The sequence below is a fragment of the Tursiops truncatus genome, chromosome 17, assembly GCF_011762595.2.
Source record: "Tursiops truncatus isolate mTurTru1 chromosome 17, mTurTru1.mat.Y, whole genome shotgun sequence".
NCBI lineage: Eukaryota > Metazoa > Chordata > Mammalia > Artiodactyla > Delphinidae > Tursiops > Tursiops truncatus.
In genome coordinates, this window is record NC_047050.1 from 62,404,616 (window position 1) to 62,421,265 (window position 16,650).

Sequence of the window (16,650 nt, forward strand, 5' to 3'; positions counted from 1 at the left end):
TTCTTCTTTACAGGTGTGTAGGTTATTATCACCAGTCCTTTATTATTGGGCACGTAACCTGTCTTCAGTCCTCTTCCGTTACAAACGGTGCTGCGCTGAATAACATTTTTGTTTGTTTTTTGTTTTTGTAATTTATGTTTTGGCCAAGCCACGCAGCATGTGGGTTCTTAGTTCCCCAACCAGGGATCGAACCCGTGCCCCCTGCAGTGGAAGCACTGGAAGCACGGAGTCTTAACCACTAGACCGCCAGGGATGTCCCTTTTTTTTAATACACATAACTTTTGCACATGTCATTTTATACATCCTGTCTGTAGGATAAAATCCCAGAGTTAAAATAGTTGTACCAGGGTTAGGTGCATCTGTAATTTTGATAGATCTTGCCAAATTTCCTTCCAGAGAGGTTGCGTCAACTGAATAAGAGGGTTTCCTACCATCTGACCCAGAGAAGAACATGCTGTTTATTTATTTACTTTTTATTTTTCTTAATAAATTTGTTTACTTATGGCTGCGTTGGGTCTTCATTGCTGTGCGTGGGCTTTCTCTAGTTGTAGTGAACAGGGGCTACTCTTTGTTGTGGTGCACGGGCTTCTCATTGCAGTGGCTTCTCTTGTTGTGGAGCAGAGGCTGTAGGTACGTGGGCTTCAGTAGTTGTGGCACATGGGCTCAGTAGTTGTGGCTCATAGGCCTAGTTGCTCCGCAGCATGTGGGATCCCGGACCGGGGCTTGAACCCGTGTCCTCTGCATTGGCAGGCGGATTCTTAACCACTGCGCCACCAGGGAAGCCCCAGAACATGCTTTCTAGGTTGTCACATTCAAACTGCCTCCAACCACCTCTAGACTATGTCTTTCATGTAACGGGGGACATCAGCATTTCACGAGATCACGTGGTGGCCCTGGGGAAAAGAACCTGTATGTGGACAAGGCAGCAGAGGGGTTTATTGTTTCATGTGTTGAAGCTTTTTTAGTATGTGTTTTTAAGTTCTAAGTTGTATGAGTTACAGCTAATTTTTTTTCCCCTTGAAAGACTAGCTTCCCTCCGACCCGCAGCCCAACTGCCCTTGCAGCTCGCAGACCTTCCCTCTCCACAGCCCAAATGCTAGTTACAACCGCGGGAATCACAGGTTTGTGTGGGGCAGCAGGACAGGTGTTAGCTCTGGTCAGGCTGCGGATGGAGAAGGGAAACAAGCCCTCCACCTTCCTTGCTTCTGGCGGCCAGTGTGCAGTTAAGGTGAAGGACTGCCATCGTCTGTACTCCTCTGGAGGGATTGGTGGAGATGCGCCTGCCCGTGGGGAGGGCTGATTCTTAGGTGACCTTTCTGTAGTGTCCCAGGATGGGCTCCTTACTGGTTCTGGGTAGAGCCAGGCTTATCTGGACCTGAACAGGGCGAATCTACATGAGCCGTAATTAGGGATTTTAAAATACATGACGGCTCTCTGCGAGTATAATCTCCTCTGACTGTCCTCCCTCCCCAACCAAAGAAAAGAAAACATATGTAAATACACATGTGTGTATGTGTGTAGTTTGACTTGCAGACATCTGACTTTTTTTAATTGAGGTATAATTGACATAGAACATTGTATTAGTTTTGGGTGTACAACATGATGACTCAGTATTTGGATACATTGTGAAATGATCAGCGTAAGTCCAGTTAACATCTGAGACTTGACTCTTAAATGTGTTTTAGGAACTCATATGTTGTTTCCCTCTACTCTTAGGTTCTTGGAGTGCTCTGTCAGGACGGCATTATGAGATTTGTTAATATACAGACTTGTAAACTTCTCTTCGAAATTGGGAGCCTTGACGAAGGAATTAGTTCATCAGCAATTAGCCCCCATGGACGGTACATTGCATCTATTATGGAAAATGGAAGTCTGAACATATATTCAGTTCAGACTTTAACAAAAGAAATAAATAAGGTATGTTATCAAGTAAACAATATCTTTTTTCTTTTAAGGTTTAAATGCTGTATCATCAAAAATAAAAACTCCGCGTTACAAGCTTCTAACCTCCTCGCACCTTATCCACTTTCCTGGGTACGGTTTCTGCTCTTACCCCCAAAGCCACATCTCCAGACTTTTCTCACCCATGCTGCCTCCCTAAATTGCTGTCTTCACAAAAGGCATCTGTTTGGAGTCCTTGTCCCATTCAGGGTGCCCCTCTGATCTGCTTCCCAAAAGAGGTCTTCAGTTCCAGTCTCTTCATTTCTGTCCCTTTCTTCCCATTGTTGTAGGCTAGACACCTTGGAGCACTATGTCTGTTTCTATTCCTGTACTTCGCAGATCTAGTCAACACTAAGTCCTGCGGTCCTTGAATCTGAGGTGCCTCTGTATGTGCCGCCTGTTCTGTCTCCATATCGGCCATCCCCGTGCTGGTGCTCACTTGCTGCTCTCGAATAACAGTAACTTAAACAAATATACCAAAACCCAGAGCCCTCAGTGCCTGCTCCTGCCCGTCAGTCATCTTTTATGGGTTTTTTTAAATTCTTTTTTTTATTCTTTTGCTTTTCTCCATCATCTTTTATGTAACATTTTTCTTTTTTAAAATTTATTTATTTATTTTTGGCTGCATCGGGTCTTTGTTGCTGTGCGCAGGCTTTCTCTAGTTGTGGCTAGAGCTAGTAGTAGCTGAGGCTACTCTTCGTTGTGGTGCGCGGGCTTCTCATCATGGTGGCTTCTCTTTGCTGCGGAGCACGGGCTCTAGAGCGCAAGCTCAGTAGTTGTGGCGCGTGGGCTTAGTTGCTCTGCGGCATGTGAGATCTTCCCAGACCAGGGCTCGAACCTGTGCCCCCTGCATTGGCAGACAGATTCTTAACCACTGTGCCACCAGGGAAGTCCCAATGTAACAGTTTTCTAAAATAATACTTTCATCATCGTTTCTAAAATAATGCTATCTTAGTGGCTTCCTTCCTTTTGCCTGTTGCATTGAGTCCACACTCCTCTGCCTGGCTCTCCAAGTCCTCTCTAATCTTGTCGTCTCTCCCTAATGTGTTTCCTCATACTTTCAGCTTCCCTCGTCCCCCGTAGACACCGTGCTCATTTCTACGTCTGTTATTACACTACTCACCTCATCTAAAATATACTTCCCACTTCTCTTATGGTTATCTAAAACTCCCCCAGCTCGTTGTCGAGTCCAGTTCTGTGGGAGCCTTTCCAGGTCTGGAATTGTATCACAGTAGCCCTGAGAGGGACTTCGGTGATCACCTAGTCTAACCATTTCGTCTTACAGGGGGAGCAGCTCATGCCCCAACCTAATGACACAGCTAGTCCTTAGCAGGCCCAAGTGTTCTATTCTTAATATGATAATCTTGTTGCCATGTACTCGCTCCTTTTTACCTTTTTCTTTTCCAATTAGATAGATAAGAAGTTCTTATTACAGAGCAAAATCAAGATACAGATAAGCAAATAGGTCAGCAAGTCTCACCATTCTTAGATGATGTTGAAATGTATGCCTACTCAGTCTTTTGCTGTGTGTGTGTAAATGTATACAGTCTACATGATTCACGGATTCTATAGTTGTGAGTTTGTCTGTTGGTGAAAATTTATCTGCAACTCTAAAATCAGTCCTCACCGCATATTTACAGACATTTGCATGTGCAGAGCAGCAAGAAATTGGAGTTGCCTTCATGCAGGTTCTCCCCCGAGGTCAGACAGAGCAGCACTCGGCCTTATTTCAGCTCTCCATGGGAACAAGTGTCCTTCTCGTGGTCTATTTAGTGCCACATGTTTCACATTCTTGTGATTTTTGTTGGTGATTTTGCTGTTTAAAATGTCCCCCAACCACAGTGTTGACGTGCTGTCTGGTATCCTAAGCACAAGAGGGCTGGGAGGTGTCTCAGGGAGAACATATGTGTGTTAGATAAGCTTCATTCAGGAATGAGCTACAGTGCTGTTGGCATGAGTTCAGTGCTAATGAATCAACACTGTACAGTCAATGAGCGTCTTTATTTATTTTTATTTATTTATTTTTGGCAGCATTGGGTCTTTGTTGCTGCACGTGGGCTTTCTCTAGTTGCGGTGAGCGGGGGCTACTCTTCATTGCGGTGCATGGGCTTCTCATTGCGGTGGCTTCTCTTGGTGCGGAGCACGGGCTCTAGGCACGCGGACTTCAGTAGTTGTGGCTCACGGGCTCTAGAGCACAGGCTCAGTAGTTGTGGCACACGGGCTTAGTTGCTCCGCGGCATGTGGGATCTTCCCCGACCAGGGCTCGAACCTGTGTCCCCTGCATTGGCAGGCGGATTCTTAACCACTGCGCCACCAGGGAAGCCCCACATTATTCATTCTTAATGAGAGTTGTTAGCCTAGCTGAATTTTGTAAGAGCTAGATAAATGTTGTTAATAGAAACAAAGATCTGAGAAAAACCAAGGTAAGCATGAGTCATTGGCTTTCTCTCTGTTATTTATTAAGCAAGTTGAGGTCATATTGACCAGAAAAGCTAGCTTATGACAGAAGAAGGATAATTTTTTTTTTTTGGACACATTACCAGCACCACCAGTGCTATTCCAGGCCTACAAAATGCTCAGGTTTATGCAAAACTTATTACCCGTGTCTCATTCCTTCAAGTCCTGTTTTCTTGCCATTGGAGAATTTCTGGTATTGTGCTAATGATAAGTAAGCTAATTCCTATTTCTCTGTTGAAGTTTTAACACTCCTAAGGTGTGGCAATTCAGGTCATATCTCAGGCTCCAACTTCTGGGAGATTCCTTCATGGAAGAACCATGAAAAATGTGGCACTAGAATAAATATTACCATAAAGATACAGAAGAATGGACTGAGGTTAGAAGATAGTTCAGGGATATTAAAGATGGGCAATATTCAGAAATCAGACCACTATTAATTACATTTCATAGGTAAAGAATTAAATCATAGAGTAAGTGGTCATTGTACTTTATTTTGGTCAGAGTTATTGTTATTATATTTTGTATTATCCTGTACTCTTTCTAGATGTGAATAAATACCAATGTACCCTAGAAAAACACTATTAAAAAACCCTTACAGATGCAGTTAAAACTTCAAATACTTTTCAAAATAATTTTAAAACAAGTAAAAATGCAATATCAATGCCATGTATACTACCTGCTCTATACATTTTACAGTGTTACGTGTCGTACATACTGCAGTTGACAATAGGGAATATTTTCTTGGTCTCCTATAATAGGCTGCAGGTTTCAAAAGCAGAAGTCCTGAACTTTTGAAGGCAACGTGAGAAAAATCTCTGTTTGAAACCTCAAAGTAGTCTTTTTATAGTCTGTTATTTAAAAGGAGTCAAGATGTTTGCTTTGTTCTGTTTGTTTCTTTGGGGACGAAGCGGGAGGAGGTCAGAAAAGTTTGTTTTCTGCTTCAGAGAGCTTTCCCAAAGAGTGGCGATTCATTTCCATCGTACGTCATCATGGAAGCCCACTGTTCTGGCTTTCATGACAGCTTGAATTCAGGGTGATGTGTGTAATATTTGTCTTTCTGAATCTAATATGTTCATTTGGACATTTGGAGTATATTGTGTTCTTATTCTCATATGCAAGGAATTGGCACTTTGGCTTCAAGAAAAATTATTTAAAAATCACATATCCACCTTGTCTTTGATCTGGATCTGGGCTAATTACTAAGGGAACATTCAGCAGTAATGGTCTCAAACCTTTAAAACACCCTGTGAAAGTCCTTTTACTTGAATCATACTTAGAACTCAGAAAGCCGGAGCTATTTTATCTGCTTATTTTCTTTGAACAATGAAGATCTTTTTATTTCAAAGAGAGTGTTATTCACAGAGAAAATGTCTTAGTGAATCATTTTACCTTAAGTAAATTGAAGTTGTTGGGGGCTTATTTACCTGTTCGTCCCCATAAAAACGAGGGTTTGGCATCTAAGTCGTGCTTTCTGCCCTGCCTCTGAAGCTGTTGATGCAGTCAGGGACTGACAGCCATCTCCATGTAGATTAGAAAATGTAACCAAGGACAAGGCAGGGGTCCCGTGCTTTCAGAGGAAAGTCGTGTGACAGTTTCCCTCAAAGAAATTTCACCTGAGCCCAGAGAATGTTAGGGTGCTTCTCTCAGCATTCTAGAGGGCCCTGTGTGTAACTGGGCCTTCTCTGCAGCAGATTACCGCCTTACTACTCACTTTATCATACAGGTGTAAAAAATGGATTGATACTGTATGATTGAGGCCAGCTTTCAAGGAATAACTAAATTCTGTTTATTGTTGTTAATCGTGATCTTTATTACGTTGCTCAAAGGAATTCGGCAGAAATTTGCTTTGATTCGTTAATCAACAAGGAAACATTCTTGGACATTTTATTTACACTTTTTGCCTGAAGGATAATTATATCTATTAAGGCATATTACTAAATTGAGCAAAATACATTTTGTAAATTATATGTTAACAGGTCTATTTTCCAAGGATAACCACTGGATTCCCCCCCCCACTTTTAGCCACCTCCTCCTTTAGTGAAAGTGATTGAAGATTTGCCTAAGAGGAAAGTGAATTCTGGTGATCTTAAGATGAAAGTAACATCAGGAAGAGTACAGCGGCCAGCAAAATCAAGGGAAAACAAAATACAAGCTAGAATATTAAAACAAGACCTGACTGGTAATTTTGAAAATAAAAAGGTAAGACTATATTAAACTTTTGTTTGTCATGGCTCTGCTGTAGACAAGTCTTATGATTTCTAGACCATCATCATTCTTCCTTCTCTTAGGAATTAAAGGAAAATTATGGAAAAGAAGCAAGTTGTAACTGAAATTATAACATGCTTTTAAAACTTTTTAATATAAAATTAATACGTTTATGGTTTTTTTTAAAAAGTCAAAACAGTATAGAATTGCACTGTCCAATATGCTAGCCACTAGTCACATGTGGCTGATCTGATTTGAGATGTGGTATATGTGTGAAATACACATCAGATATTGAGATTTTATTATGAACAAAAGAATGTAAAATATCTGTTTTTAAATTGTAGTTGATTTACAGTATTATATTAGTACAAAATAGTGATTCAGTATTTTTATAGATTATACTCCACTTAAAGTTATTATAAAATATTGGCTATATTCCTGGTGCCGTAGATCCTTGTAGCTTCTTTATTTTATACATAGTAGTTTGTACCCCTTAATCTCCTACCCCTAAAGAATGTACAATATATTAGTTAATAATTTTATGCTAATTATATGTTGAAATGATAATATTTTTATTACATTGGGTTAAATAAATGTATTAAATTTGATTTTTACCTGCTGCTTTTGACTTTTTTTAACATGAAACTTAAATTATATTCTTTAAGAAAACTTAAATTACATTTGTCTCTTGCTTATCTGTTAGACAATGCTCGTATAGAGGTTGTAAAGGGAAAAGAACAAAAGCATACTTTTCTTCCTCCCTGTGCCCTAGCCCACTCTTCATTGCACTCCCCAGTGGTGACCATTGTTAATAGTTGTTGATGGGACTTCCCTGGTGGCGCAGTGGTTAAGAATCCACCTGCCAATGCAGGGGACATGGGTTCAAGCCCTGGTCCGGGAGTATCCCACATGCCGCGGAGCAACTAAGCCCGTGCGCCACAACTGCTGAGCCCATGTGCCACAACTACTGAAGCTGGTGTGCACCTAAAGCCCGTGCTCCATGACAAGAGAAGCCACCACAACGAGAAGCCCGCGCACAGCAACAAAGACCCAACGCAGCCAAAAATAAAACAATAAAATAAAATAAAATTTAAAGAAAAGATAATTGTTGATAACCTTTCAGAAGTTTTCTGTGTATAAACATAATGTATATCTGTTACCTTTTTAAAATTTTTTTACATAAATGGAATCATACTATAGCACTGTTTTATAACTTGTTCTTATCACTTAACAGATTGAATATCTGTTTATATTAGTGCATGTAGTGCTACAACATTTTAAAAATATTTGCATAGTATTGCATTTATGGATATAACTTAATTTATCTCACTAGGACTCTGCTGACTGGCATTTAGGTTGTATCGTCAGTCTTCTGTTAATACAATCTGATGCAGTGGATATTCCTAGGACATTTGAACAAATGTATCTGTAGAAGTAGAATTTTTAAGTCAGAGCATGTGCATAAAAACTTTGATAGTAGTAGAATTACCTATTTCAGTCAGTTTTATTCTCCTTTATATGTATTTTTTTGTATTTTCTTAATTTTCTGCAAAGAGCGTATATTGCCTTGGAATTGAAAGAAAATATGCACATTAATAGACAACCTGCTAACACTTTCAAGGACTTTCAAAACTTTTTATTGACAGTTAATCAATCATATGCATAAAAATGCACAGCTCAGTAAATTTTTACAGACTGAATACACCTGTGTTATCAGCACCCAGATCAAAAAATGGACCATTCCCAGCACCCTAGAAGCCCCTCTGCTGCTCCCTTCCAGACACTTGCCCCCTTACCCCAAGCATCACTACTCTCCTCCCTTTTAACACTGTAGATTAGTTCTGGCTTTTTTGTACTTATGTTCATTGGATCATTCAATTGGTACTCTTTTGTTTCTGGCTTCTTTCATTTAACGGTATTTTGGAGAGATCCATGTGGTCGTAAACCATTCATTCACAGCTGTATAGAATTCCATTGAGTGAATAAACCATGCTTTATCCATTCTGCTATTGGTAGGCATTTGGGTAGTTTTCTAGGTTTTTTTGCTATTAGAAACAGTGCTGCTCTGAACATTCTAAGGCATCTTTGTTGAGCATAAGGACATGTTTCTGTTGGGTGTAAACCTAGGAATGGAATTACTGGCATATGGGCTATGCATATGTTCAACTTTAGTAAATACTGTCAGATAGTTTCCCAGGTGGTTGATTTAAACAATCCATATTCCCACCAAGAGGTATCTGAGGGTTCCAGTTGCTTCATATTCGTAGCAACTGTTGGTATTTTTCTCATTAATTTTAACCTCTTTTCTTCTATAAGCAGTTTTAAAATGTGAAACTTCCCTCAAAAGAAGAATGTGTAAAGTGTTCATTAGAAACTCAGTGCCCAGGGTTTTTACTGGAGGCTGGTTATAGGCTCCCTTGCAAAATTCCAGACTCCACAAGGAAAGCAGGTGTTCAGCATAAACCACAGTGTACAGTTTAGGCGCCCTGAGCCGCTCCTGTTCGTTCTGGAGATAGTGGGAACTTCCTGGAAATCCAGATAGCTGGACACCAGACAAGGGCCAACCTTCAAGTGGGCCTTTCTAAGGGTAGCAGTCACGGACCTGCCATGTTAACTCTTCTCTGGACATATTCATATCCACATTAAGAAATAGAGTATTCCCAGTAGCTCTGAAGTCCCCTGTGTGCTTGTCCCCAATCGCATTTCTCTCCCTGTCCCATAGATGTAACCGTTGTCCTCACTTTTGCCTTATGTCCTTGGCTTTCCTTATAGCTTTATCGCCTCTACAATGTAACCCTAAACAAAATACTGTTTAGTTAGTAGCAGGCACAAACCTAGCTGTGTAAAGGTTAGGCGGTATTGACCGTATTAGTTGAATGTGTTTCTGAGACATGGTCTGGCTTCAGCTTTCCTGAGAGTTCACAGGAGCCTCTTCTGAGAAAACTAGTGTGGGCATGGTGATGATTGACTTCTGGGAAATAAAAGTGACACCACGGTCAGGGCATCTGGCAGCCCTTAGTCTGGATCAAAGTTGGAAGCCCTACAGAAATATTGTCTGGGAGTGGGCGGCTTCTAAAAACCCGTAGCCAGTTCTAAGGAGTAGGTCACAGTAGAGTACTTCTGTGGGTGAAACGCCTGTCCTCGACTAATTGTGTCATCAGGACATGGAAAGGGAAGTAGGAGCTTCATCAGCTCATGGTGAAGACAAAAGTAGATGAAACTCAGGCCAATCCCCCTGGGCATTCTGACCTTTGTTTAGAGAGGCTTCAATGGCAGCGGGTGTCTGGGTGACGACAGTGAACAGAGACAGTGAACGTGTCTCTTTTATGGATCGCATGGCTCCAATCTGGGCTAGTTGCCCTTAATGTCTGGTGCATCGCTCTCAAACGGGGCTCTTCATTCACCATCGTCTTGGGCTGTCCCTCACCCCCCTCTTACACTTTGATTACCTGTTTCTTATGTGGTGAAAAGAGCACTGAACTAAGTCAGAAAATGTGGCTTTGGGTCTTGAGCCAAGACTCAGCAGATTTGTGATCTTAAGCAAGTTGCTGAACTTCTCTGACCTTCCCATTTTCTCAAAGGAAGACAAAACGTCTCATCTGTTTCATATAGTTGTTAGGCTTAAACGAGATCATCTATGAAAATGGCTTTATGATCCTAAAATCTATAAAGTGTTTTTCCATTAAGATAAAAATTGACTTAAAAGTTAAAAGTGCAAAAAAATAAAAGAGATGGAAGGATCAAGAGAGGAAAAAATTATCCAGATGCATTGCTCTTGCTACAGGGATTGACAGAGGACAGCCCATGGGCCCAATCTGGCTACTCAAGCTAAGGATGATTTTTATATTTTTAAATGATTGCATTTTAAATGGTTATATGAGTACCTGCCTAATATGCTTGATTCTGCCTCTTGACCCACAAAGCCTAAAATATTTACTGTCTGACCTTTGACAGCAAAAGTTTGTCAAACCCTGTTACAGGGTAAAAAAATACGTCATAAACTTTATCTGCTGTGTATATGCATACTCAAGAGAGAGAAAGATAGTGTGTGTGTGTGTGTGTGTGTGTGTGTGTGTGGAGAGTTCCATGATATAAAATATATTTTACTGTGTATTGTGTTCCAAAGTTGGAAAGCCACTGTGGACTAGATTACCTTTTCAGTTTTAAGATTATGTCACTTATTGATACTATTTTTTTTCTTTACAGAATGAATTTTCAGATGGATTAAACAAAAAGCGTTTACAAATCTTATTAAAAGGCTATGGTGAATATCCAATGAAATACAGGTAAAATTTAAATTCTTGCATGTTAAATCAATCTTATTCCCCTAATTTTTCTTGGTTAAAATTATGTTTTAATTTCAGAATGTTCATTTGGCGCTCTCTGCTACAGCTGCCTGAAAATCATACTGCATTTAGTAACCTTATAGATAAAGGTATTCATGTGGCATTTCTCAACCTTCAGAAGAAATACCCCATCAAAAGTAGGAAACTACTCAGAGTATTACAGAGGTATGTATGTTCAGTATTTTGCAGTAATGTGTATCTTCCCCAAGATATTTATTAATTGCAAATGGGAGAATGGTGATTTCATAGTAGAGAAACATAGCAGACACCTCCTTAACCAAGTAATCAAATTTAAAATCACCAGTAAGAAATCCTATCAGTGTGTTGCACATCACTTTTGTTGTATTCTTGCCGAAAACTTATAACCTCAGTCTAATCGTGGGAAAACAGACACACCCGAATTTCACCACATTTACCTTCTGTTTCATTTTTCATCATGTGAATGTATTATTTATTCAAATAAATTTTAACAAGCTTTTCTGCTCTTTCCTTATTTTATTCACAGAACCCTCTCCGCATTAGCTCACTGGTCCAGCATCTTTAGTGATACACCGTATCTTCCACTTCTGGCATTTCCATTTGTAAAATTGTTCCAGAACAACCAGCTCATCTGTTTTGAAGTTGTTGCTACTCTTATAAGTAAGTAAATAATGAAACCAAGAGTAGATACTTAGACATTTTCCGATACCTTTGCAACATTTAACAATTCTAGTGTGAGACAGTCAGAAATAGAGCATAAAATAGAGTTTGGACATTTATACATAAATAAACCTTTTTACTTACATTGAAGTTTGGATGGTTGCATTTTAGAAGATACTGTTACAGGCTAGATTTTGTTAGTAAGAAGGAAGCAGATGTTTCACTTACTGAAAGTCAGTTATTATTCATAAGACTGCAGTAAGCATGTAAAGCATTCAGCACACGCTGCGTAATGTGGCAGGTGTTGGCAGTTACCCCCATTCTCATCATCCATAGCTAACATTTAATGAGAACTTTCTGTGTACCAGGTACCATTCTAAGTGTTTTGCCTTTATTAACTCATTTAACCGTACAGCAGTCCTGTAGGGTAGGTGTTATATATTATTATTCCCTTTTTATAGTTGAGGAAACTGAGGCACAGAGAGCTTAAGTTCATGATTAGGTTCATGACAGAATAAGGATTTGAACCCAGGCACTCAGAGCCTATAGCTGTACTCCCATCGTGTTAACTGCCTCATCATTATCATCTACACTAAAAAGTGAGTCATTTTTTTCGTATTAGTAAAATCAGCTGAATGGTTAATGAACTGGATCCAAATTAAACCAACACTGGTTTAACAAAAAGAACATTTTTGTATGTATTTTTCTTGTACAAAGGAGATAAGCACTTAACTGTAACAATAAAATTCTGAAAAGTAGAAATAAAAAGATCCCAGTGTACATATTGTGAATATTTTAGTTTACTTCTCTTTACAGATTTTCATTCATTTTATTATGCTGTATTTGCTTTAGTAAGTTTTTACCAATCATTGGAGGAAATATAGGAAAATATACAAAAGAAAAGAAAATTCATGAATATTCCTCTTCCTCAGAAACAATCTTGATGATATATTAATGAATTTCTTTTAAGAGCATTTCCCTAAATCATTAAATATCTTAAAAAATATAATTTATTGCCTATATAATATTTCATCTTATACCATAATGCATCCCCCAAATGTTAGACTTCTAGGGTTTTTTATTTTTATAATTATACTACTTTTATTTCATATGATATATACATTTCTCTTATTTGTATACACTTTGTAAACATTTTATTGTTTATTGTAATTCTATAACGTACATGGTCTAGTTTAATGTTTTATTGTTGGACATTTAGGTTGTTTCTAATTTTTATGTATTAAAAGTAACAATGTTGTGACTAGCTTCACATTCATAAATTTATAATAATTTCTTTTGGTTGGAGTCCCAGAATTGGTATCATTAGGTCATAAAATATGAATATTCTAATTGATCCCACTAAAGGGTAGTTTACCCTGTCAATAACACTAAGAGTTTTAAAAGGAAAAGAAACAAGAACAAAAGATGAACAATCCAATTTAAAAATGGGCAAGGGCTTGAATGGATGTTTCTCCAAAGAAGATGTACAAATGAGCTACTGAGCCCATGAAAAGATGCCCAGGATCATTAGTCATTAGGGAAATGCAGATCAAACCACAGTGAGACACCACTTCATACCTACTAGGATGGCTGTAATTTAAAAGAAAATAAGTGTTGGCAAGGATGTGGCAAAATTGTAACCTTTGTACACTGCTGATAGAAATGTAAAATGGTGCAGTCACTGTGGAAAACAGTTAGGTGGTTCCTCAAAAAGTTAAATATAGAATTACCATATAACCCCACAGTTGTACTCCTAGGGATATCCCCAAAAAAATTGAAAACAGAAACTCAAATAGATACTTGTATACAAATATGTTTGTGGAGCATTATTCCCAATAGCCAAAAGATGGAAACAACCCAAATGTCCATTAACAGATGAATGGAGAAACCATATCTGTATATATACAGTGGAATATTATTCAGCCATAAAAAGCAATGACATTCTGACGCCTGCTACAACATGGATCAGCCTTGGAAACATGTTTAGTGAAAAAAGCTAGACACTGAAGGACAGATTTATGTGAAATTTCTCAAATAGGCACAGAAAGTAGATTAGAGGTTACCAGGGCTGGGGAAGTAGAAATGGGAAGTTAATGCTGAATAGGTACAGAGTTTCTGTTTAGAAAAGGATTTTGGAAATAGTGATGGTTGCACAACATTGTGAATAGAATTAATGTCACTGAATGGTACACTTAAAAATGGTTAAAATGGCAAATTATGTTTTACCACAAGAAAGAAATAAAGCAATTATATCTCATTTAGAGTAGGCATGCACAACTATCTTTTACTTCCAGTAAAATCTTGTTACATAGCTACGTATGATTATATACTAAGGAAATGGATTTTTCTCTTCTGAAACTGAAATCTAAATCTAAAAGATCCATGACAGTCAGCATGAGTAGCTATGGATTTTCGTCAAGGGTCTCAAACTAGTTTTATTCAATAAACTGAGCTTCAACTAAATGTTAGCCCTGCTTTGGGATAAGCCATTGTTTTGGCTTTCAGGTTACAGTCTAGTTGGGGCCAAGAAGAAATTGTGAAGGAATATAGTTACTTCTATGTATAACTTGGAATATGTTTATAAAAGTCATTTTTAAGCACTCTTTAGAGTTCCTCTTATAACCAGGAGGAAATTCTTCAGGTTTAGTGAAGGGCCTCCACACGATGACCATTTCTCTTTATCCTCCTCTCAGTCAATTCTGTCTCTAGATCCTCTACCCATACTTCTGTGTGGTGGCACCTAGCAGAATACAAGAGGAGACGTTTACTGTATAAAACAGGGTTTCCCTCTTGCTTAATTGAAAAGTTGTTCTATTGATGAAGATTAAATATAAGAGAGCTTTGTGTATGTGTGTGGTGTTTTAAAATTCCCAAAACTAGCAGTGTCTGGGACATCATAGGTACTTACTTAGGAGAGGTTGGATTTTTCTGTTAAAGTTAACGTATTAAGAGCAGCAGTTAAAGAAGCTGAAATGTTTCTTTTAAAGCTTAGTTTTTGCAAGATTTTATTTATGACTTAAATATTAACTCAAATCTAAATACTTAACTAATAAATGAAATAATGGAATAAACCATGTGTAATCCAATATTCTGATCAGACCATTTGCTAATTTGAGAAAGATCTTATCGTCAAAACATGAAACCCCAGCTCAGTATTTAAAATAAAAAATCTGAATTTAATAATTATGGCAAGTTGTGGTGGTTAGACATAGGTTCATTGAGCAGTGAAACTGATCATCTTCCTAGGGTTTTTGGAAAAGAATGTTTTGGGGGTTGTGCTGGTTACTAAGTGAGAGTGAGTTAAAGTCAGCCTTAGAAGCCTCTTCAGTGGAACGGATTCTCCTTTCTATTGGCTGACTTTCAGAGGACACTGCTGCAGCTGTCACTGATTGGTTGGTTTTCAAAGTCAAGTTTACTGAAACAAGTTGTCATTGATCAGTTAGATTTCAAACCAGTCCTGGTGACTCCCTGTTACCACACCTATAGAACACTCTTTTCCTAGAAATGGGACTCTTTAATTAGGAATGAATTTTAGTAGATTTGAGGAGATTGCCATTTAACATTGATCACATTTTATCGAAGACTTAAATAGGGACCTTTTTTAGGAGAGGGTCATTTTGTTAGCCAGGGGAAATCTAAATACATGCAGCACACAAGCCAGCAGGAAACAGAGCCTTATAGCTACCATCAGGAATACTTTGGGAAGGTTTGTTTGTTTCAGTTGACACTTTCTCATTGACTGCTCTGAAGAAACGGGAATATTCTATAAACCTAAAATACCGCAGTAACATGATGGAGTTTTAAAATCTATTGTTCTAGAATTTAAAGGGTTATGTTTTCCTTATTAATGGGCATGTTGAGGATATAAAGAGTGGATACATTTAAGAACTGCAAAGCTCTTTGATGATATAGAAAGGTAAAGGTAAATTTTCAATTTTTTTCTTCATAGTCAATTGGTGTCAACACTGGTTTGAATATTTTCCTAATCCTCCTATCAATATTCTTAGTATGATAGAAAATGTTTTGGCATTTCATGACAAGGAACTCCTGCAACACTTCATAACTCATGATATAACTTCCCAGGTAAGAAATGTAAGGTTTTTAGAATAACAACTTATTTTGGAAGCTAACATTGGTTCTGGTATAAATAAGACAGTATTTTCTTGAAAGAATATAATAAACATACTACTGTTATGCTTTTAATAGTATTCCACTTTTTTCTTCATTAAACTGCTTTCCTGAAAGTCTGTAAAGAAGAGCCAAAATTAGAGTAGTTCTTTTCATAGTTATGTTCTTAATATAATGATTTTATAAACCAAATATAAACCAAATGAGTATATTAGCAATGGCTGTTATGACTTTTCCCTCAAGAAATAATACATTTTTTCTTATTTATTTTAGCTGTATGCATGGCCTCTTCTTGAAACTGTGTTCTCAGAAGTACTGACCAGAGAGGAGTGGCTAAAATTATTTGATAATGTCTTTTCCAACCATCCTTCATTCCTCCTGATGACTGTTGTGGCCTACAACATATGTTCTAGAGCTCCTTTGCTCAACTGTAATCTTAAAGATGATTTTGAGGTACATATCCTTGTTCTTAAGTAGTGGTTCTCAAATTTCATTTATTTCAGTTAAAAATCCACGTATTTATTGAGTACCTACTATATGTCAGGTACTGGTGCCAGGTGGTAAGAATATAGCGGAGAATAAGTTATACCACTGCGTGCTGGCCCTTACATAGCTGTAGTCAGTCATAGCTTGACTACTAGTCCTAAAATCATAGCTTCGGAGAAGAATCATGATAATATTGGAGTTTTGTGCTTTTTGCCTGTTTAAAGGATGTTTAACAATTGGGTCGTTGTTTATTCTGTGCATGATTTTATCAGTGACCCAGCTGGTCTGGGATAATCTAGATGCTTATTACACATGCAGAATGGTAACTGAGAATTTTGAGGCCAGTGGCTGAAAGAAAGCATTAGAGGTAGTTTTTGAAGGGAGAGGTTCTTTTGGTAACAGGATAAGTTAAGTTGGTTTTGTTTGTTTGTTACTTATTTTGTGGTTC

The 16,650-nt window shown here is 38.2% G+C and overlaps 1 protein-coding gene across 8 annotated transcripts in view; it reads left to right on the top strand.

Annotated features, from left to right (window-relative positions):
* TBC1D31 (TBC1 domain family member 31) overlaps positions 1-16,650 on the top strand; it is a 61,553-nt gene that overhangs the window by 22,828 nt on the left and 22,075 nt on the right. For all 8 annotated transcript variants that reach the window (XM_033842845.2, XM_033842843.2, XM_073794711.1 and 5 more), the window contains 7 exons: positions 1,717-1,917; positions 6,421-6,597; positions 10,810-10,889; positions 10,968-11,114; positions 11,455-11,588; positions 15,538-15,671; positions 15,990-16,169. In XM_033842845.2, coding sequence (XP_033698736.1) covers positions 1,717-1,917; positions 6,421-6,597; positions 10,810-10,889; positions 10,968-11,114; positions 11,455-11,588; positions 15,538-15,671; positions 15,990-16,169 — 1,053 coding nt within the window. The remainder of the gene's footprint in view (positions 1-1,716; positions 1,918-6,420; positions 6,598-10,809; positions 10,890-10,967; positions 11,115-11,454; positions 11,589-15,537; positions 15,672-15,989; positions 16,170-16,650) is intronic.